At 44.4% G+C, this 24,545-nt stretch overlaps 1 protein-coding gene across 1 annotated transcript in view; it reads right to left on the bottom strand.

Annotated features, from left to right (window-relative positions):
* RAMP1 (receptor activity modifying protein 1) overlaps positions 1–24,356 on the bottom strand; it is a 76,527-nt gene extending 52,171 nt beyond the window's left edge. The window contains exon 1 of the mRNA XM_075001400.1: positions 24,111–24,356. Within this exon, the coding sequence (XP_074857501.1) occupies positions 24,111–24,162 (52 nt within the window). The 5' untranslated portion in view covers positions 24,163–24,356. The remainder of the gene's footprint in view (positions 1–24,110) is intronic.
* Between the last annotated feature and the right edge of the window lie 189 nt (positions 24,357–24,545).

Raw genomic sequence — 24,545 nt, 5'->3', positions numbered from 1 at the left:
TGTATATAAGGCCCTTCCAAATTCATAGACACAAAAAACACATTACGGACTGTGAAATATGGTCCTGCCAAGAGGGCAGGGGACTGGACTCAATGTGCTTAACTGTTTGAATCTGAACTGCCATTTTGATTTCAGGTGGGCAACCTCTGTGCTGCCAGCCAAGAGACCTGCTCATCTGGTCTCAGCACCTGCCGCTGCAGGTCCGACTGGTGTCCTGTCTCTCAGAGTGGTCAATATCAGATGGGTCAAAGATCCCTGTAACACAGTGCTCAGCTGCCTTTAGCGCCTGGGGGCACCCTTCAGCACTGGCTGTCATCCCAGAGCACATGCATTGTACATAACCCCACCCCTGCCCTCCCCCAGACCCAGGCCCCTGCAGAAATTTGATGCTGGCGACTCACTGGAGACACCACCACTGTGGCCACGCGCTTCTCCCTCCAAGCGCTGGGGCACGTGTGCAGAGCAGCTGATGGCACTCCCAGTGTGAGGCTCCCAGGCGGAGCCACAGTTAATGGCTCAAAGAACTGCGTGAGGCTCGAGCGCCAGGGTTTGGCTGCCCCGATTTATTCAATTCATTTTAAATACTTTTTCTCAAAATTCGACAGGAAGGTAAGCACTGCTTCACCGCACACCAGTTGTGGGGCACTGCTGTCATGGACATTATGGAATGACCTACCTGTAGGTCAAGTTTCTTCCTAAACTCATCAGTTCATAATTAAGATCTGTCCTTGAGTGGGATAGATTAGGGCCCTTATTTTTAATATATAGAGTCACACACACAACCTAACCATGGGATGTTCTCATTAGCAAGATATATAGCCGTATAAACTCCAAATCCAGGTTCCTGCCCTCGAGGCGTAGGGGGACTGTGAGTGCTGCAAAGGGGGACAGTTGAACTCTTGGATAGATAGATACCACAGGGCAGTCAGCTGGGACCCTTGGGAGTAAGAGCAACGTTCCCTGGCTCTCCAGGAAGTTCTACTCACTTAAAAGAATGGAGGACCTAGAGGACAAGTTGGTGGCAGGGGCAGGGATCCCAAAGACCCCATGGAGGAAATGACGGACATCTACTTCCAGACAGTGGTGCCCAGGCACCTTGTGCCAGCTCCCCCATTTTTGGGTAGGGCTGGGGTGCGCACATCTGATGAAGTGGGTCTTTGCCCACAAAAGCTTATGATCCAAAATATCTGCTCGTCTATAACGTGCCAGAGGACTTGTTGTTCTCAAAGATACAGACTAACACGGCCAGATCTCTGATACTTGAGATAGTTAAACTGTCCCATGCAGTAGGGGTTGCTATTTTCCCCTCTTACACTGCAGAGCATTTTGCAGGGAGGACTCGTAAGCTCCTGAACAGCTTTCAGAAACAAGGTCTTCTCTTCCACTCTGCAGCTTTTGCCCTCGGACAGCAGCACACACACATGCTGGTTCTGAATTATGAATGTGCACTGAAGAGCTGTAACATTTATGCTGCATCCCCCGAACATGTTCCATTTAGCATTCCCTTGCTCTCGGAGAGCCAGTCATCTTTCCCAGTGCAAGGGCCTCCAGTCAGAAACCTGAGCTCAAGGGACCCTCCCCCCAAGTATGAGCAGAGGTCATTATTACAGGAGGGTTGTGGACATCAAGAGCTGGTTTCTTATTCACAGACCCTATCCCAAGAGGCACCGCGCTCCCTCTGAGGTGAGATCAGGTGTTAAGCTGCAAATGAGGCAGATAGTTTATGAAGTTCCCACTGATCAATGGGAAACAACTCATGGAAGGACAGATCCTTCTCCCTGCCTCAGGAGTGCAGCCCAGCCTTGTAGCAAGCTGTGATACTGCTAATTGCCTTTCCCAGGAGATGAGCTGTTGAAAACATTGAATTAAAAGATCTGCATGCGCGACAGATCCACACAAGGCTGGGAGAGGGTGTGAAAGCTCTTGGCCCTTGGTTATTCTGCACGGGGGAGGGAGGCAAGAGGCAATCTTGATCCTTGTCCTTTGTAAGGAGAAAGGAACAGATGGACGCTGAGCAATTGCAAAGGTCAAGCGGTGGCTGGGGTGAGTCATGCCTCCTGTTTCTACTAGGCCACTGACCCCAGTAGCACACAGCTGTAGCCTAGTTGTGTGCTAACGGCTGCAAGGCCACACAGGCTTCAGGCCCAGTGCACCTAGAGAGCCCCAGGGTCAGCACCCTGAGATCCAGGTCTGCCTCCCAATCCAGCCAGTTCCAGGGGTCTGGGGCAGCCACGCTACAGGGGGCAGGAGTCAGACTCCCAGCCAGCTCCCCAGGGTGGGGAGAGGTGTCTGTGGCTGCAGCCTCTGGAAGCTGTTCTGCCAAAGAACCCACTGAAGTTTAGAGAGGCCTCTCCTGTTTTTGCCCAACATGTGGCACATAAAACAGCTTATGGCAGACAAGACTGGGCATATATTTTTAACATGGACCGAGGGGGCTTTGCTTCCATCACCATGGCTCCCATGCTGGTCCTCCTGTGAAAGCCTCTCTTCCAGAGACAGGAACTGAAAACCCAGGGGTTTCCCTACCGTGCATGCAAAAGACACACAGACACCAGGCATGCGGTGCTGATCCTGAAATAACGGAGCCAAATTACACCATGTTGCAAAACACAGTTCCATGGCAACTCCTGAGTTGATACTGAACCAACGTAAAACTCTGCATGAGCAGGGAGAGAAGCTGATGAGCTGGATTTGATTCTGTGCCTGAATCAGGACTTACCCAAACCCACCTCTCTCATGTTTGGCAACAAGGTTCAGAGAAACTTGGAGACACACTCCCACAGTACTCTTGTGACTATATTAGGCTTTGGCTACACTACTGAGTTTTGTTGCCAAAAGCTGCCTTTTGGCAACGAAACAGTGAGAACACACACAAACACACACACAGAGCAGTGCAACTTTTGTTGGGAAAAACACCCAGTTTCAGTGACAAAAGGCTTCCACCAATCCACATCCACAAGAGATTGTTTTCCCTTTTCCCCCTACCCTTTATTGTCGACAAAGGTCCAGTGCAGATACTGCTGCTTGTTTTGCCAACAGAAATGACTACCACCAGTATCCCACAATGCCTTGCTCTGATGGCTCTGCTGTGTTTTGATCTCTGTTGCCCTGCAGGCATGCACTCCTCCTCTTTCAAAGCTCTGGGTGTATCAGACAACTGAGTGAGCTGCTTCATTTGGGGAGCAAACAATGAGCAGATCACTGGACTGCTCCTGTTCTGCTATGAACTAGGAATACAATGACAAGCAATGCATTGTGGGAGACTCCACGGTCAGCCCTGGTACTCCTCATTCTCATGAGAAGTAAGGGAGGTCGACAGGAGAATTTCTCCCTTTGATCTCCCTCTGTGTGGGCAGCAGGTAATTCAATCTTAAATACATCGATTCCAGATACACAATTGTCATTGCTGGAATTGCGTATCTAAGACCAACTTCTAGGTCTAGCGTAGAGCTGGCCTTAGCCTAGATCTAAAGAGAGTCGAGAGAATTACATTATTACTTGGACAGAAGGATAATTAGTGATCAGTGCTGGTGTGCCACCTTCTTCATGCATCTCCTCCTTCCCAGGTTCTCCTTACACATAGGACTAATTGGCCAGAAAACAGAAATTCTCTTTTTGTATTAAAAAGATGGAAGTTTCATTTGTGCTGCAGTTGAATGAAAACTAGAGCTTTCAAATTTCACAGAGACAGAACATCTCATCCCAAAGAACATCTACAGGTACATCTATGCTTACAGGAAGAGCGATGCGCTTCTGGGGTTCACTTAGGACACATATGGGATCATGCTGAATAGAACGGTCATGGCACCACCATCGACCCCGGTACTATTGCTAAGTCACGAGGAGTAAGGGAAGTCGATGGGAGAGTTTCTCCCATCAACCTCCTGCTGTGTGGGCAGAAGCAAAGATTGATTTTAGGTAAGTCAACTCCAGCTTTGGAATTCTCATTTGTCTCCTAGTACAGACCTGGCCTAATAGCCTGATTGATAGCCGAGAGAGCCGAGCCGTGGTCTCCTACATCCCAGATTAATTCCCCAACCAGTAGGCTCTTGGCTATTAAGAGGTGCTGTGCTTGCTCTTCTTTTGACCAGAAATTCCATCCCATAGCTAGACTTCCCAGATAAAACCTCCCCTTTTCCACCAGAAGGTTCAGTTTCTAACAAAAAAAAAGGACTGTCCAAAAATTCCAGACAAATTCTACCAACTGGGATTCTGTGAATCTTAGAGCACAGACATTTGAAACATGTTGTTAGTGAAGAGAAGCTTGGTATTACAGTAGGAGGGAATATTTCAGCCTTGATAGTCTCTCTCTCACAAAAATCCTCTGGGAAGAATTGCCGAGGTCATTTTTTAAGGTTGTTTTTAAAATGAGATGCTAATACATCTCACCAGCCCTGGCCAGAGGGGACAAACAGAAAATGCAGAGCTAGACAAAGAAAGGAAACTCCAGGAAACATTAAAAGAACAATTTTCAAAACAGATTATTTAAATTCTCTCTCTGCCTACCTTTTGAAGGCTACATAGAAAGACAGCATTTGAATTCCCACTATTGTCCAACTCAAACAGATGACTTCTAAGTTGCTTTCATTTTCCCCCTCTAAAACCCTAGACACAACTCAGAAAGGTCCCACGTTAGATCTCTGTAGCACACGTGGATTGTTTTGAATCTATCCTGGATGATTAATAAATTTGGGACGAGAGAATGCGATAAAGGAGCTTTCCACATTGAACAAAGGGGGCCTATACCATTCACCCTAAGGGGCTTAATACAGGGCCGACTGAAGTCTATGGGAGTGCTTCCAGGTACTTCAATCCTCTTTGGATCAGTCATCCAATCAGTTTCAAAATCTGGGCAGATTGGGGTACCGTCCTTGTCCTTTGTCCACCCTTGCCCAAGGCTGTGGATTTGCAAAATACATTTTCCTGTTAAGAATGTACCTTGCCACATGCAAAACTCACACTCAAAAGCACAGGAAACAGCCTATGTCTACCCTGGGCAAAGTAAGTTGGCCGCAGATATGCAGTTCTAGCTATGGTGATTGCGTAGCTAGAGTCGACGTGCATATGCTTGGGTAACTTGGCTGTCCCTACTGAATGAGGTTGACAGGAGAGTTTCACCTGTCGATCTCCCTTACTCCTCCTGTCTAGGGAGGAGTACAGAGGTCAGCTGCGACCCTTGAGAGTTCAAATTCATGCACCCCTACTAGGTGTGTGAAATCAAACTCCAGAGCAGGTCCATCTTCCGGGCTAGTGTAGACATAGCCTAAGGCTTAACTTTTGGTTCACTTATGTGGTTCCCTGTGCTAAGAGAGATCATTTGTAACAGTTAGTTAGCAGATGAAGTGCTAGATGGTGGTGAAGAACATGAGGCGTAGGTCCTGGCACCCCCTTTTACTGGTCTAGGGATCTCTCAAATAAGCAGTAGGAGAGCTAATGCATAAGGGGAAAGCCATTCTCAGAGTGCTGGACTGGTGAAGAGTGGGGCACTGCAGGGATGTTTAGAACGGAATTCTCGGGTGGATCCCTTCTCATGACCAAACTAGACAAAGAACTCTACACTTTTGCTCCCTGGGTTAATCACAGGGGTTACTGGTCCCCAAATATCATCTTGACATTGCAGACCTATGAAGGTCTTCCCACGTAGCTGTTTACGTCTGCCCGGTGCAAGGTGTTGTCACAGGATCAGGGCCGAGCTCACTGGCCCTCCGGGGAAAACAATGATTTCCCCCTAATCACTGTTGAGTGGTACACTAGACCAGTGGCTCTCAACCAGAGGTACATGTGTCCTTGGGGAATAGTGACAGACAGGTAGCCAGGTTAGTCTGTATTCTATCAAAACAAAAATGCAGTCATGTAGCACTTTAAAGACTAACAAAATAATTAACAATTATTATTAACAAATTATTTTGTTAGCCTTTAAAGTGCTACATGACTGCTTTTTTGTTTTGATGTATCCATGGGGGTACTCAGAGGTCTTCCGGGGGTATACATATGCAGCAGATGTAGCAAGGACTGTCACTCTTGTGTGGGCCTCCACAGTCACAGTCAACGCTGCAAATGACGATCTTAAATGGAGTTACAAAGGGCGCAATCCATAGTCTACGCAGACTGAAGGATGCCTTGTCCTTGTCCTAGTCTGAGGGTACATCAGCTCATTGACCTATCTGCCTGGTTTTAAAATAAGCTACATAAAAAGCACTAGAGAAGTCCGTACCAGCTAAAATTTCCTATAGACAATGACTTGTATATCGCGCAATATAAACTCTACACTGAAATGAAAGTGCAATATTTATATTCCAGGAGATTTATATTGTAAGCATATGGTAAAATGAGAAAGCCAGCCATTTTTCAGTAAGAGGGTGTTGTGACACTTGCATATTTTTAGGTCCAATTGATTGAGTACAAGGGTCAACTGTCGACCCCGGATAGTTCAGTTTTGCATGTGAAATCAAATTCCAGAAGATCTACCACAACGGGGCTGATCATCTGGTATTCTAGTCGCACCCTTGGAGAAGGCATTTACCAGTATAAGCCATTAAGGTGCGGTCAGGACACTTTCACCCTAGGACAACATTTGCTTCCCACTGATGTACTGTATTACACCAAATGCTTAAAATAAATAAAAGGAGAACCACGGAAAACAGCAGCTGCCAGTTGCCCCGCACAGTCCAGAGTTCTGTGCCAGTCAGGTTTGTAAAGCAATCTGAGCAACTCCATGGGAAGGTTCCTACTGAAGAACAAAGCAATATTGCTAACCATAAATAGATTAAGTAGGATGACGGATGTCAGGGCAGTAGTGGGATATCCGGCACACTCACTGGTTTGGAGAACAGATGGATTTTGGGCTATAATGAATTGTAAAGCAGTTTAGTTATAAAAGGGCATTTAGTGACTACAGCTTCAGACTGGGACACAGGTCTCTGGGTTCCATTTATGACTCTGTCACAGATGGGTGACCTTGGGCAAGTCACTGCGCCTCCCTGTGCCTCAGTTTCTTCCTCTGTAATATGGGGACAAGAATAGGGCCCTCTGTTGTAAGGTGCTTTTAGACACACAGTGCTGGCCATCAGCAGAAGAGCTAAGGAAATGGAGGGATAGGGCATAAAAGAGCCCACAGCCCACCAACCACTTTGAGCTGCCCTGTTTATTCTATCACTCAGGTCAAATATTACTAGAGATAATAAATAATAAACTGTAGTAATGCTTAGCACTAGCAAAGCACTTTCAAAGCACTGAAAAAAATCACTGGTTAATCTACTACACATTTGGGAGAGTTTGTCTCTCTGTTAGTGTGTCAGACAGTCTGTTTGTTCAAGAAATCTTCCTAAACAGTAAGAGCTAAGACAACCAAATTTGGTATTCAGCATCCTTTTATCGTAACTTAAAGCAAGGTCAAAGTTTGGGTGTACCAGAAAGATGGGATTTTTTTCTCATAGAGCTACAAGGAAGGGCTCTGTTTTATAAAGACCACACGGGGGCAGCGGAAGGTATGGGATGGAAAGTTATACTATGTAACAGGGGTTGTGGGGGTAGGGGCGCAGCAAGGGGCCAGAGATGGGGACCGGGACAGCTATAACTCCAATGGAGCAAGGGACAGCTATTTAAAGAGTTTGTCTGTGTGTGTGTGTGTCTGGTCCCCAACTGGGGACAGGAACCCATTTCATTTTCCTTCCCCAAAGCTTAGGCTTTCTCCGGATGACCACCTTTTCTCCTTGTGGTATTGAAGAGCACAGGGGTCAATTGGTGACCCCAGATAGTTCGATTTCATGCATCTCCACTATGCATGCAAAAATCAAACTCCAAAAGATTGACTCTGACTGGGTCGAGCTTCCCGGTAGTGTAGAATTTCCAACAGAGAGGACGTGCACCAAGACCTGCACATTCCAAAGAACAAAGAAAAAGAACTATGAACTCACAATAGAAGTTCCCCAGCCTTTGGGTCCGGCTGCCTGATACTCCCAATAAGATTTTTTTTTTTCAAATCTGCCCCATCCAACGAGCTGTTTTACTCTGGACTTGGGCTGCTCTGACTGGCACAGATTCCACTTCCCATAATCAGCTTTCCTGACCCACCGGGTCTTTCTCCTTTTTCTTCTGTTCAATTTTCACCAAGAGCACGAGCCCGCTCAGTCACCTTCTCACCCATTGGAAGGAGATTTCTCCCATGGCACTCAAGACAAAACTGAATGGCAAACACAGAGTAGCCTAGGATTTCAAAGGAAACGGCCATACAATGTTTTGTGGAGAATATTTTTTGCCTGGGGTGCCCTGAGGTTAATAATTCTTCAGCTGTCTTATTCCCTAACCTACTTCCTGCCTCATGTAGCTTTGCAATCTCTTTCAGAGTGAGTGATCTACTCCTTTTCCAGGCGTTGTGACTCAGAGATTGGGATCTGTCAATCATTCAGTTTCCCCGAGTGTTAGGCTAGGTCTACACTCGCCCAGATCAACCCGCTCAGGGTCATCTTCTGGGGTTCGATTTCGCACGTGTAGGAGGGATATGCAAAATCAACCTATCGGGGTCAGCAGTGACCCCGGCACTCCTCCTGAGATGGGAGGAGTACAGGAGAAAGTCTCCCGTCGACCAGCCAGGTAAGTCAATTGTACGTATATTGATTCCAGCTATGCAACTGCCGTAGCTAGAATTGCTTATCTGCAATTGAGTTTCTCTCCCTAGCATAGACACAGCCTTAGGACACTGTCCCAAAAGCAGTAATAATGGTGACATGACAGCCTTCTAATACGCCCTGAAAGCCTTTCTTCCACATACCTGGAAACTGAGCAGCACTTCTCCTACTTCTTATATTCATTGGCTTGTTGTGCACTAAAAATAGAGTGAGTGGCACCATTCAATCTGTTTTATTCCCTGGATGAATCACTGTTCAGCCACCGTTTCACAGACTGCAAAGATGTGTATCTTATGGCTAGGCACTGCATACCCCATTTTCTCCGATCACCTTTTTGCTGAGGTGGTGGAAATGTACTGTCTTGTCAATGCCACCCAACATCTTATCAAAAACACCCCCAAATGTTTTTGCAACCCTCTGGACTGTTATGTCCCTTCTGCCCTGCCAGTCATTTAGAGCAGTGCTTTTTTTTTTTTTTTTTTAGACCCCAGAACACCAAAAACAATATTTTTTAAAAAATTATCAGATAAAAAAATAAATCCAAATAGCAACATATACAGCAAAAACAAAAAGAAGTCATTTATTCAGGTATCACTGAAGTGACGATGTAACATTGTATCTGGTTTCAATAACAGAACAAAGAGACCCCCTGTGTAATTTTTCTCCAAATGCTCACGACATGCCCACAAGTCGGGTGTTCCGCGGAACTCGGTTTAAGAAACACTGACCCAGACCACCGCACACTGGAGTGCTTCACCTTTGGTTGTGGTTGCTGCTGGGCCCCGGAGCAGCCAGTACAACAGTGGAGTAATCTGCCCTCAAACAACGTGTTGTTGGTGGCAGTGTCCCCTGCAAGCTGTGTACTTTTACGGCCACCCAGGAGAGATTACAATGCCACCCAGCTGATTAGCAAGTGCCCACAGCCTGAGTGCACATAGCAAAATTTATTCTACAGATAGATGGAAAAAGTTAGCAGGAATATTGGCTGGTGGCAGGTCTATTTTTCTGATTCTACCTTCAGTGATGTTCCAACCACCTCAACTCTTTTCTTGCTACTCCCTTAAAACATTGTGCCCTCGAACCTGGCCTCTCTTAGGCTCGTGGGGAAGGAGTACGCAGAGCACCTCTGCTCTGCTCCAGGCCCCTCTCTTCTGCAGAATCCCTGTGCCTCCAAGGAGAGGGAGGCCGACCAGGGAAGAATCTCAGCAGACAGCTCACGGGGTCCTCAACCTCCAATAGGCCCTTGCCACAGGAGGCTGTAACCACAGCTCCCTGCAGAGCTAATCTTCAGGGAGAGAGAAAGACTAAGGGTTCCTGAAGACATTCCCCAATCGTCCCATACTCACCTGTCTGCACAGCCATCTGTCTATCAGCCTGGGAGCTACATTCACTCAGTCCTGCATTTTCTTACACCCAGGCCCTGATCCCATTTAGAAACCTTGCCCAAAGGTGTCAGATGTGGATCTCTCAAGTTAGTCACCAAAGTCCATATTTGGGCCACCGGAGTGGGGCACCTCCTTTGCCTCAGGAGCCCAGGACACTGAAAGGCAGCCAGGCTTGGGCTCCTCATTGAGCTCCAAAAAGGCCATTCGTAGAAGACTAATTTTCAAAAGATGTCGGGCACCAGAAGCTGCCATTGACATCCCGTATCAAGATGCTTAGCCACACTGGAACACAGACCAAGCTCTGAGTTAGCTGCCCAAATGCAGACTTCAGAAGCCACATTTAGGTCCCCCCCAGGTTTGAAACTATGGGCCTTTAACCTCCTGGATTGCTTTTCTCAGGGCTGGAGGGCCGTCAGCCAGGCAAAGCAGGGCCTGAAACCAGAGTACTGCAGTTATTTTTGCATGACACTCTGACCGTGATTGGGCCTTGTTGTTTTGTTTGAGAAAAATGGGGTTTTCTGAAGTCTCCTGGATGACAGACGGAAGGTCAATCTGTTTTCCCAGCCGGGATTTGGTGTATGGCACTTACCCTTGAAGGGTCACTGTGTTTTCCACTGTTCCAGCCAGGACCTGCTGCAACCTGACACAAACTAGGACCTATGAGCGTCAAAAGAAATCAGTTCCAGCAATCAGGTCCAGTGACTGGCCTTCTAGCGCTCCTCATTGCAGAGAGGGGCTGTTCAGCTTGCTGTGTTAGAGACACTCCTGGTGCCACAAAGAAACAACAGCTCTCCAGATGCAGATTACATGCTCTACATGTATCCAAGCCACAGCAATGCAGATGATCTTCTATGACAACAGCATCCAAACAGAAGTTCAGGGTATAAGACGAATGAGGAGATGAGCTTGTCAAGAGGACGTCAGGATCAGAGGTGGAAAACGTAACCAAAATATTACTTGAGTAAAAGAACAGCTGCTTGGGGAAGGGGATGGTGGTGTACCTAAGTCACTGGTGTCCCCCTGGAAAACTACTTGAGTACAAGTATACACGTGTCACATCTTGATTGTACTCAAGTATCCAGAAGTGACAGCAGCCGCACCTTTTACTTAAGTAACTTTTGGCACTTTTCCCACCTCTGGTCAGGACTAGTCTGCCAAGGACTCAGTGCTCTCAGGTTTTCACAGAAGTTCAGCACCCAGTGTGCCTGAGTGGGATCTGAGCTCTTTAGAAAACTGTCCAATGGAGTCTGAAACACTGATGGTAAGAACAAAGCAACCTGAAAACACCGAGCAGTGACGTGCTGCAAGGGCTCAACTGGAGACCCCCGTTAACAAGTTGCCTACAAAATTGAGAAGAAAGTTGGCATCCGTTTCCCTCTGACCACCTCAGGAAAATGCCCATCAGCCTGCAGCTCATAAAAATACTTTTGAAGAGCAAATATTTTGCCTTGGGAATAGATCCAATTGCACCAAATAGCAAACTCTGCCCGGATATGTTCCACAGGGGCCAGACCACCCTACAAAGCCTGAAACCCTCTTTCCTCCTTTTCATATTCCACAAGTTGCAAGCCACGCTACTTTCCTAATGGCCTCCATCTATTTTTCAGGAGCTAAAGGATAAAGGTCCCCCTTAAAGTGCACTTAAGATACATTGATTTGTCCGCTGCCTCCCTCCTTAGCAATATTTTCTTTGTTTAAATTCAATTCCCTCAGATGCCCGGTTCCTGTGCGTCACCTCCCAAAGCCCGCTGACCACAGGGTCTCTCACTCAGGAAAAGTTGGAACCATGTAGTGGGAACTCCTCAGTAAAATACTGGCAGCACATTCCTGCTCTGTTTTGTATTCTCAAGAGGTTAACATATGGCTAATCATGATGGTTTCATTAGTGAGCAGAAAGGAACACATTTCCCAGAATATTGTTCTTGTTCCAATATTTACCCTTATCAACTCCACAACGTCAACCAGATGCTATTAATAGACACATCAAGGTTTCTATGGCCTGGAGCTAAACGCAGAATGAATTTAAAACATCACATCTTGCCAAAGAATTCTCATTTATATAGACAGGATTTACATTTGGCTAGCCCCAAGAAAGAACCAGGCCTTGCATAACTCCCCTCTCTTGTTCCAGTCATAGAGATATCTATTAATTAGATTCCTCTTCTAATTGCTACTGGAAAAAGAAGCCGGCAAATCCAAGATGCCCGTGAGAACTTCCCATGAATAGACTCAACCTCTCTTCTTCTGACCTGTGTGACTTCTCAACTTCGGAAGCAGCCATTGCATTTTGTCATTGTCTGCAAGGCTGGAAAGTTCTCACTTGCAGCGTGTGATGGGAAACAAGAACCAAAACACAAGACTCAGAACGCCAAAACCTGCAATCTTCTGGAACGGGCCAGGAAGAATGGCTGAGTCTCAAATGATGTTAAAGGTTGGGTTCTTCCTCCTCCAAGGGTCTTTTGGTTTTGGCATTGCCACTGCTGCTAGGAAATTAAAAACTCACAACAGTACGGTACTGGTGGGACTCAACTTTAGGAGAGTGTCGCTCCTTAGGCCCGAAGGAAAGATCACATGGAAATTCATGAACAAAAGAAATTGCAGTCACCTGATCTATCAACTTGGAAGTCAACTTTGCTTTAGAACTCTGCATTATCAGGTTTGGGGCTTGTGGAAATCTCCCTTCCCTGGAATTTGCCTGCGTTTACACCCTGAACCTTCAGGTTAAAGCCGCGGAATTGGAATGAGACCGAGGTTGACAATTTCAGTCTTCTAGCACAATGGAACGCTCTACAACATTAATCTGTGCACAAGACAGGTCTCAGGAACTAAAAGGACCACGATAAACATCATCACCTTCTGCTCCAAGCACAAGGCATCTCTTTTTGGCCTAACCTTCCCTAACACACACACAGCAACAGTATAATAAAAACACTCCCAAACCAAGACACCATTGCATGTTGCTCTCTTGGGGGTAGATGAGACACCAAACAAGTGACACGTTAGTCATGCTGCTTAATGCACTTCTGGACAGCACTAGATACTACAGTGAGGAGCGTGCTGTAAGAACTTACATAGATAAATCTTGATGTTTGTGCTGTCTGCTAATTCCATGCTCTTTCATTTCTAGAGCCCTGCAAGGATACAAAATCTGTATCTCCATCCGTTTCTGGACGCAGCTATACACATTCAATAGCCAAGTTCTGTTGTAGGATTATTAGAACCTATATGTTCGAAGCAATATCATTTAAGACAGATGTTGGGTCATTTTCTCTCTTTCCTAAGGGGCAATTATCTGGCTCAAACAGGAATTTTGCTTCAGAGAAAAACAGAGGACCAGTTTCTTAGTTGATGTGGACTTCACCGTACCACTGAAACTAAAAGCTTACCCTCCAGCTGGCATACAGAAAAACACGGTCACACACAAGAACATGAAATATATCATGTGGCCACCAGAGACAACCTATTTTTTCTAGGAATGCAACAGACATGGTCAAGGGCTGCCATTCACCAATCACTACCATATTCTGCAGCTTGTGTCCTTTTGAAATTGAAAAGAAATGCTGCAATCCTTCAGACCATTGCAGAAGTAGTATTGGGTATTGCCAACTTTTTCTATGAGGACCTCTGCCCACTAAGGAAAAATGAACACAAAGGCTAGTAAGCTCAAGAAGTACATGGTACTTATTGCTAGGCTTTAATTGCTTTCTTTCTGTAGAATCCACTGCGCATTTGGCAGAACTGTGTGAAAAATGAGAATTTCTGCCCCAGGGAAAATTCTGATGCTTAGAGTGTCCCCATTTAACTTAAGTCAAAATACCAAAGATATACACAGGAGGCTTTAACCATTTTGATTCCCAAGGATTTCATTTTGACCTTTTCAATCAAAATGAAATGTTCTGATGTTCCCAGTTGAAACAGTCAGTTTCAGTTCAACGTTAAACTGCATCCACTTGTGATGGAGTGGTGCTTCATGCCTTCATTTTTCTTTATAGGCCAGGCTCCCTTGCCCCATTACAGTGCTTAAGGTTTATTGCAGTCATTCAACTCCCATGATGCCTCACACAGTTAGGTGCATCATGGGAAACATAGCTCATCTAAGTAGCCTGCCTTATAACTGAGAATGGGAACATTAAGCACCTGACCGACACTTCCATAAGGGTTCACACGCTAGGTTAACACTGTTTAATATTAACCTAACTCAAAAAGCATTTGGCTCAGTTCAACAAACTGAAAAAAAATTCTGATTTTCTCAAGACAGGAAAAAAAAATTCCAGCAAAAATTAAAATAAATAAATAAATTAAAAAAAATCAATTCCCCCCTCCCCACACAGGAAATTTTGCAAAAGTTATATTTTCTGTTGAGAAAACCCACCATTCTGATGGAAGATTATTCAACTCAAGTGCTAGGTGCTGTACAAATACTAACGAAGGCACAGACCCTGACACAAAGAAAAAAGGGCCTTACCTTGAGCACTGCTGACTGCCCAACAGTCCCACAGCTGTTAATTATTATTGGTATTATGATCATGCCTAGGAGCCCTGGGCATTGCATAGACAAACAATTCTTGTCACAATGGACTTATATTGTAAATCCTTAAACACTACAGATGCTGAGCAATAGCCAAGACCAGTTCCTGTGTATTTCATTTCTCCCCACCCCATGAAAAAGGGAGAAAGAGGTAGACTTTTCCCGCAAGCAGGCTATCCATATCTGCACAAATGAATCACCAGTTAGAATGCAGTTCATACAGACTGCTGGAGCGATTAGGTCTGGACAGAACTTTGTTCTTTAGACATCTCAGCTCTGAGTTACTGGTACTTGTCAGGAAGACATTACTCTCACTTCTGCTTGCTTAAACCATTGCTGAACTGTCTGGGCCATGTGCTCTGATGCTTACGAACCTCGACCAGGGCAATTTACTGTGTAAGACTTGTTCTAAGCCAGGGCATTTCTCTTAGACGTGATCCTACAGTGAGTTTTCAGAGTCCACATGAGGACTGCTATTCTTTCCTTCCTTTGACTGCTCTTTTACTGTCATCCATAAAGTGTGTTTGGTATTGAACCAGTTATGAACTAGTCTCTGGCTGGAGAGGAGAATGTAACCAGCTACCCTACTGGTGGATCTGGCTAGCAGGTGCTGACTTTCATATTGCTGATTAGAGCTCAACAATGAAGTTCTCAGCTCAGTTATCTTCTTCTTCCTGTGCACAGACTATACAAGAGAGGACCAAGCACAATTTCCCTCAACTGTATTTTAATTCAAGTGCATTGGACAAGTTTATTTATTGTTTTCACTCATTTATTCACATTCAAAATCTTAGCTATGTTGATCTGCTGTGATTAACCAACTAAATCCTCAGCATTACTGCTGATCCCGTTAGAGAAAGGCACAAGCCCTTTCGTATGGCGATAAGTGTTTCTGGGAAATAAAACTATAATTATGCGTCCAGCTTTGATACTCACTTTGCAGGAATATGTTTGCCTGCAAAACTGAAACACTTGACTATTTTGCAGGCAATGAACAAAAATACAGAACACAAGTGTGAGCAAAGAGAATTCCTTTACTAATTTGAAACAACTTTCACAAACTTTCACCCATCTGCACAGCCAATAAACCTTCCCATTTTAATCTGTCCCTGGCCGTGCGCTGACTCAAAAGCAAGATTCTCTGGAGAGGAGAATTAATGCAATTCTAGCTGTAACTGAACTGATATAAATTCCTGTAGGACTGTCTATATTAGCTTGATGTATCATTTGCATGTTCCTTTACAACAGCTAATGTATTTCAAAATTGAAACTAAATGGATATTTGAATGTTACTGCTGTTGTTGCTAGAACCAAACCTAGAAAAAAAATTTTAATTAATCCTGGATGGATTTAGCTATTTAATTTTTGTCTCTGTGTAATAGCGATGCAAAAGGTTCATGTAACAGGATCCCTTGCTAGATCTAGTCCCTTTATTCCGACATATGGTTTTAAAATGTACTACAGGTTGAATCTCTCTAGTCCAGCACCCTCAGGACCTCACTGGTGCTGCATGACAGGAAGTCAATATTTTCTAGCATATCATCAACACTCCCACTGCTTACTGGACTCTTGGAAGACATTTAGGGGCAAATTACAGCTAAATAAGAGCACAGAAAACTGAGAGCCAGGATTGGTGGATGTAAAATTTTATGGGACTGCAGGAAACCTGGCCACATCCATAAATGGTCATCCAGCTAACTAAAATCATGCCAGATTATGTAGTTTGCTGGACAAGAGAGGTCCAGCCTGTAGCTTTAAGGTAAGCAGGCTGGAAAACGCAAGTGCATGTGTTCTGATGCTTAAGAATCTAGATCAGGGCAATTTACTGGTCTCTTCAGTCCTCAGTATCAAAAATAAAGTCATTTCAAACTCACATATTTAGCCAAAGGATCTAAAATGCAAAACAATGTGCTTGTGGATCATGGACAGTCTGTAATCACCAGCTACTGCAATAGAAATTAGAAATAATGGCAATTGATTCAGATATAGTACTGACGAGTACGTCAAATAAAGCTACAGCAAGCTTCACTTTCTGGATATACTGGATGAATTCTGTGGTGTTTTTTGCTATCACCGTTTCTGCTAAAGAGGATACAGTAAGTGGCAGGCATTGATGTTATCAAGTATTATTGTCCTTTTCAAGACCTGAATTTTTGTGGGCTTCTCAACTACCACATCTCAATATGTGTTTCTTGGGCAATGACTGACGACAGTTCTGAGAAACCAAAGAGACTGAGGCTTTCAGCTAGACCATATATTGGATACATCCATCCCAGCAACCTGACTGGCTTGAACGTCCCAAACCAATTCATAATTGTACTGGTTCCTGCCTTAGTCTTCCAAAGGAAGGAGGTTAGCCTGTGTGCCCTCAATCCCGATTAAAAACACACACAAATGTTGTTGGGGGTGGGGGGAGAGGAGGCCATACAGCACACTGTGGTATTAGGGATTCATCTGTGCTCAGAGGTTCATTGTGTGGTTATCATTGTGTTTCATAAGCGTTGCTTTGCAAGCCTAGCAATAAGAGGAAGGATGGTCCAATGATAAGGGGCCTAACCAGTGACTTGGGGAATTGGGTTCCTTCCTCACTCCATTTCTTGTGTGACCAGGACCAAGTCTCACTCTGTGCCTCAGTTTCCCATTTGTCTGAAGGGGATAACATCACTTCCCCAATACACAGGAGTGTTCTAAGGATAAACACACTAAAGATAGTGAAGAGATCAGAGAGAATAGTGTTGGGGGCCATATAGGTTTCTTAGGTAGAGAATAAAAATTATGCATACTCTGAATTTGACGCACCAAAACCTGATGGCTCAAATGACTGATGACATCAGGTAGCGGACAAAGGATGGACAAACTTATTTTGAATTCACTGTAATATTTGAATGTCTAACTTGACTGTCACTAGGTTCACATCCTGTTAAGAGCAGACTGTGCGGGAAAAAATGGGGTAGACCAAAAAAAAAAAGGAATAAAATGGATTACAGACCAGCCAGGGTGTAAAACAAACAAAAACAAACACAAAGGAGAGGAAGTTTGGCATAAAATAAATCAATATTGGGATCATACTCGTCTTAATACATAACACAGGTGTGTTTCTTTTTCTTGTTGACAAAATACTGGGAAAAACTGATTCTTGAACTTGTACTAGGTTTTGTAACAGAGAGGAAGCCTGTTCTCTCCTACAGACAACCTCCCAACCTCATGACGATCCTCACTAACAACCACAGCCTATACCCCAGGAACACCAGTCCTGGAACCTTTCCCTGCAACAAAGCCCACTGCCAGCTTTGTCCACATATCTTCTCTGGAAATACCATCACTGGACCTAACCAGGTTACTCACAGAATCACGGGCACTTTCTCATGCTCCTCTACTAACGTCATATATGCCATCATGTGCCAACAATGTCCAGATGCTTTGCATATTGGACAGACTTCTAACTCCCTTAGACAAAGGGTCAATGGGCACAAAACAGACATCAAAACACTCCAGATCCACAAACCAGTTAGTCAACATTTTAATGGAATGGGGCATTCTGTCAATGACCTAAAGGTATGTGTGTTACTGAAGAATTATCATCGCACCGTTCTGGAAAGGGAAACAGCTGATCTGGCTTTTATATTCAAATTCGGCACATTAACACATGGTTTAAATCGTGATGGGAACTTTCTCAGTCACTATAGGGGCTCCTCTGCATACTTGGCTCAATCTAATTCTTGACTTCCCCCCCACCCCTCCACTCTCTGATTTGCTCACCTTGATTATCTTTTTCTGATTTGTCCTTCTTGATTACTGTTTTTGGTTCTCTGTGCCTTAAATATTGAGTCTGTTCTGGTCTGGCTATGGTCTGAAGAAGTGGGTCTGTCCCACGAAAGCTCACCTAATAAACTATTTTGCTAGTCTTTAAAGTGCTACTTGACTGCTTTTTGTTTTGTACTAGGTTTTGTGCAATTTGAGAGATTGGCAAAAGTTTAACTATATTACTTCACCAACTCCTAGAATAAATCAGACCCGTTATGCTCACCCACAAATTTCCCTCTGGTGTTCCATGTGACATGAGCTCAATCTACTGCCTCATGTAGATATCAGGTTAACGATCACCACAGCTGGCAGAAGAAAGTCAAGGCTTGAATTTAGGGATCTGTACAGAGTGGGATGCTTCTGTTGTATAGATAAAAAGTTTCGATCCTATTTCCTCTGGCACCTTTGGCCGGCTTTAAATTTCATGCCTTAGAGTTGTTTTGAAGTAAGCAAAGATTACAACGCCTAAAATCTAGAACGCCTAATGTTAGTCACCAAAGTGTGGAACCGACAGCTGTCGACTTAGTTTTCCAGACTAGAGTAGCTTTACAGAAAGTATCATAAATAAGTTTTAGGAAAACAAATATATGGAAGTCAGAACTGTGTCAAGATAGGTGCCAGTGGTTTTTATAGAAGGATATTAAAACACTGTTTCACAAACTTGTGCACTATACCCTAATGTGTAGGAATCTTGGGGTGAAAATGTCCATTTAGTAGTTTGGTAAATTAGCACACACACAAAAGGACTATACCAAACCCAGGGCTAGTCAAATAACAGGAATTAATATTCACAAGCATATGACCAGAAAGTGTCACTGGTAATCAGAGAACATCAAACATGCTGCATTCTAGTCAGATATAATCCTGGTCAAACATCCCGTAAAGCATTAGCAGAACTGACAGTTTGATGAGTATGAAATATACTACGTACAGTTATTGGTATTACTCTACCAGCCAGAACACTGCCTCTCCTTTTTAAAAATCAAGAATTACAGTTGATTGGGAAAAAAAAGCAATGTTCATGCCTCTTCCTCCTTTTCCTCTGGTTTTAAACAAAATGACATTTTTGCCAAAAATTTCCACGCGAATAAAAGTCAGTTTTCAGCTTAGGACACCCCCAAACTGTTTTTTCCATATTTGGAAAAAAATAATTTCCTAACCAGCTCTATTAAGGCTATTTATTGGACATACCTGACTATAGACCATTTTCTTTTAAATACCTGTCCTCAGGATGCAGTTTCAGTTCTATAGCCAGTTGCTACGATAAAAAGAACTTGGCTGCAGTTTAATAAATAAAAATGCAGTTTCAAAATTCAAGCATCTTCTCCAACCTAGAATTAGAAATTCAGTAATTGATTTTCCTCCATCTCTAAGTCTGAAAACGGCCAATCCCACTCCAAGCAGTAATTTGCAAAGCCTCGGAAAACTCCCTCCCTCCCTCCCCTCATGCATCTGAACAAGCAGATCTTTGCCCAGCAAAGCTTATGCTCCAAAATATCCGTCAGTCTATAAGATGCCACAGGACTTCTTGTTGTTCTCCAAGATACAGACTAACACAGCTACATCTCTGATACAAGGATTCTAATGTCATTCAAGGGCATAGTATTGGTGTTTTAGTCACCTGCACTCTTCAGGGCACTTACACAGAAGAGATAAGCGTATCAGTGTTAAAAGGACATTTAGTTCAACAACACTGCTGAGTTAACTGAAGTCATTAAATTGTTCAAAGCCCACCTGATTTCCACAACTGGAAAGCAGGTTCCTCCCATCAGTATACAATCAAATGCAATCACCACTTTATTTAGCTGGACTAGTTGCTATTGATGTAGTATGTAAACTGGAACAGTTCTGTTCCAGAGATTTTTTTATTTTTAAGAACTGACCCAATAATTTTTTTTGAGGTGGGGAGCCGGATCAGTCTCTCTCAGCATAAACAATGAGTCCTCAAACACAACGAGAAGTAATGTGGCACCAACAGATTTTTTTTTGGAGCATAAGCTCGTGGGCAAAGACCCACTTCATCAGATGTATATAGTGGAGATTCCAGAGACAGGTCTAAATACACAGGCAGAGAAACTACCCAAAAAGTTACTTGAGTCAAAGTGCTGCCAGGGTTGGGAGGGAGGGCGAGGGGGATGTACTTAAGTACAAGTCACCAGTGGGCCTCTGGAAAACTAGTTGAGTAAAAGTACATACACAAATCACATTTTATTGTACTCGAGTATCCAGAAGAAGTGAAAGCAGCTGCACTTGAGTAACTTTTTGGATAATTTTCCCAGCTCTCATTAATACAAACAAAAAATATTTTTTAGCAATGTTATTCTGTAGCTTCACAAAAAGCAAGCTGTCCTGTGGCACCTTAAAGACCAACAAAATGTATTAGGCAATGAGATTTTCCGAATAAGGAAAGCTAATAAATAAGGAGATAAATACATAAATTAAGCTGTTAGTTTTTAAGGTGCTACAGGATTGCTTGTTTTTGTGGGAAAAAAGTTAAAAACTTGCTTTTTTAGCATTCACCCACAATAAAGAATATCCTGCTTTTTAAAGTGAGGCTCTTTACTTAAAAGTAACATTCTTAGAAACAGCATCAGATGGGAGTCACATTTTTGTGTCTCTATTTGCCCATTTTACAAGGTTTTTTTAATTCCCCTGCCAGTCCCGTAACCTCCACCTGGGATCAGAGTCAAGTTGAATTATTTCTGGCTCATCCGTCATCGCCAGTAACAAAGACTCTACGGGCTGAATTTTAGCCACCTACATTCTTGCAGCCCTGCAAATGCTGACATGGAGTTGTGACGATGTAACTGAGGGAAGAATTAGGCCTGTCTAACCTTTATTACTGGCAATGGCACACTGTTCAGAGAGAACACAGTTCACTTTCTCCCAGCTCCATTCTCTCTGCAGGAATGATAATAAAAGCCTATGTTTAATCACTACCATGAACAATTGCCCCAGGATACGAACAGGTATCAAATCTGTTTAGTGAGAATGTAATTATTTTTAGAGTCAGTGTTCTGGTCACTGCTATTTTGTAAGGTCTCATATCTGAAAGACACCCGAGCAATCAGCTGTATTGTACTCAAACCTATTTGACATGCAAAGGAGGGCTGAGTTAACCCCTAGCAGGATTTGAAGTGGTGATGCTGTGCGTAAGTTATGTTTACATAGTGGGTGCAGCTTCCCCTGCCTGGGCAGTATAAGACCCCCATTCAAGTCAGTCTGTACCCCTTTTTAGTCACTGGATCACATAGTTTTACAAGTCAGCTACTGATTTTCAGTGAATGGGGACGGATCGTTCAGTTCAGAAAGCAGGGGCTCCTAGGATTTTTGGATCCGGAGGTCCCTGGCTCCTTCCCCACAGCCAACAACCCAGCCAAAAGGTGTGACATTACCGACATGGTAAAGCTATTTCAAAAGTGATACTTAAATTGTCATACACTACCACATCGTCCATCTGACAGAGCAGAGACGAATACATAAATATGTGCAACAAGGGAATCCAACACATTTGCACCATGAGCACAACCGAGAAACAACACGTGAGAGCTGAACAAATTATTACTTTACCTATGCAATAAACAGCTTCCCTATAGACAGGTTTTACAGAGTGGACTTGAAGCTTTTTCAATTGATTGTCCTGTCCATAAAGTTGTCGGTTTGAGGAGACTGTCAAAGGGCAATGCTAACTCTGGAATAATGAATGACATGTGTAGGTTCAGTTCCGTGACATGAAGTTAATTAGCAGTTGGGTGGTTCCGTTGTCATACGGTTGTATGATTGAGCCCAACACATGCATAGTACTGTCACTGATTTATGTTGGCTTTAGCATCTTGTCACAATATTCAAGATTTTCTAGAATATAAAACAAAATTGCAGCCAACACCATATTAACAGTTGTCTTAACATTACCTTTGATGAGGACCAAGCAGATTTCTAGTCTACAACAGAACATCAGAACAACTGTCTTGGGTAAATTAGAATGATTATGTAATGTTAGCATTCACCGGACATTGTTCATTCGACAGTTTCTGGAACAGGACAATTTACCATTAATTCACGTACATTGAGGATGTCTCTAAAACAAAACATGGAGAATGAGTTTTGCCTAACTTGTGCTGTCTTCTATTTCCCTGTGAATAGCCACAAGCTAGAAAGTGGTAAATAGTTAATTATGTTGTACAGATAAGACAGCCCAATACATTATTTACCAGGGTTCTGAGGAGGAACACAAGAAATGAAGACAGGAAAAAATAAATCTGTATTTTTTTCATATTATCTTTAGATTTTGAGTTGCTATCACAATGGTTCTAACAAGGCCCCTCTTTTAAGATTAAGTATTCTAAATGAACACAATCATTATTATAAAGAATACCAGATACATTATTCTTCAAAGCTTTTTGTCATAGACTTTCAGATACTTCCAGCAAAACAACAGACAAGTTTCTATCTGTTGCACCCAGAGAGATACATGATGCCACATGAAAATAATTAAGCAAGAATCTAGAAAGGATTATCAGACAAACTAATTTTAAAAAAAGAAGAGAGTCAGACTGACAATGAACTATATGCTATGGAATCCCAGTCTCAGTGGTATAAACATATCTCAAAACAAGTCATTCTAGCTGGGCCCTCTAACTGCTGTGTGTCAGAAATAAAAACAAAAGGGAAAACAGCAGCTTAAAAGTCCGTTTTATAAGTATTCGAGAAATGTTTACAATGGAAAGAACTGCACGTATAGCTGGCTCTCAAAAGCAGAGCCTCAAGTAGAAAACTAGGTCTAAAGACCAGATTGAGTCAAGCGGCACTGCCAGCTGACTTCTTGAGAGCCAAGTTAAACATTTACTTTCAATTGCACCTTATCTCAGAATGATTTCCAATTTTAATCTCTAAATAGACACCTGATTTGCCTGCATGATTCAAAGCACACCACGGACACAAGGCCTGATTGCGGTTAAAAGTGGAGGATTGTCACTGAGTGAAGTTACAAGCCATCATGTGAAAAGGAGAATGGTATCAAATAAACAACAGAAAAATTCTTTCAGCAGGTGCGTAAAAAATCCCAAAAGTGTGTCCCAACTGCAGTGCTTTCACTACAGTATTTTTACATCACAATTTGCTAAGAAAGAGATTTTCCTGTGGCCAGAGGTTTCCATGCCTGACTCCATACTAAGGATAGAAATGATAAGACCAGGTAGAGCCCAGGCTCTATGCAGGGAGCAGAGAAACAGGAGAAAACTCCCCGTTGTTCTGCATTTTACTCCTGCAGGGGTTCCAGTGAACAGCTTTTGCAATTATTTATGGGGCACAAACACACTGTGAGGACGACCTGTGTAACTGGGCACTTAAGAGGAGTCAGTGGGGGCTGCTTGGTAGTGCCGGCAGGGCCGGCACCGAGAAGGGGAATAAACTGCTGAATAACTGAGTGGTGCCTAGCCCCAGTGCGGGTTACTAGTGAGTATGACTCAGCCCCTGCACACCGCGAGCCCAGCGCGAACCTGTACAACCAGTTGTACCGCCCGCTCGCTCTAGCGAGGAAAGGGGCTAACGTGGAGCTCTGTCGACATAACAGCCAACGCAGGCGCCCGGGAGTTGGCCGCCGGTCTCCCAGGGCAGGAGCAGCAGCCGGCCAGTGCCCTCCCCAGCAAACGCAGCAGGGCGCCCGCTTGGGCGCGGGGGTGGCGGTGCCTAGTGGTTAGCCAAGGCGCGTCCCGCCTGCAGGCGCTGCAGCCCTGGAGCTCCTCGCCCAGCCGGGCTCGCACTTACCTAGGAGGCAGCAGAGGAAGCGCCGCTGCAGGGAGGTCACCCCCGGAGCCATGGTGCAAATCCGGCTGGGGATCAGGGGCTCCCCGGCCACGCGCGCCCGGGCCGCCCCATCCGCGGGGGAGGCTGCACCGGCCGGCGAGGCGTGCGCGCAGAGACCAGCCACAGAGCAGTCCCGGCAGGGAGGGAGGGAGGGAGGGAAAGGAGCTGCAGCCCCGGTGGGTTGGAGCGGGCCCTGGGCTCCCCGCGGCCGGGGGAGGAGCTGTGAGCTGCTGCTACTGGGCGGATCTAAGTTTAGAACAACCTGGGGCTTTAAAAATAGCCTGTCGAGTGCGCCAGCCCTTTGCAAAGGAGGCAGGAAAGCAGCAGCTTGGGAGCTCCCCCAGGCAGGCGCAAGAGGACAGCCAGCGAGGGGCACTGGGTAGGTTTTAAGAGGGG

The sequence above is a fragment of the Carettochelys insculpta genome, chromosome 8 (assembly GCF_033958435.1).
Source record: "Carettochelys insculpta isolate YL-2023 chromosome 8, ASM3395843v1, whole genome shotgun sequence".
NCBI classification, from domain to species: Eukaryota; Metazoa; Chordata; order Testudines; family Carettochelyidae; genus Carettochelys; species Carettochelys insculpta.
This window is presented reverse-complemented; position numbering and strand designations above follow the sequence as displayed.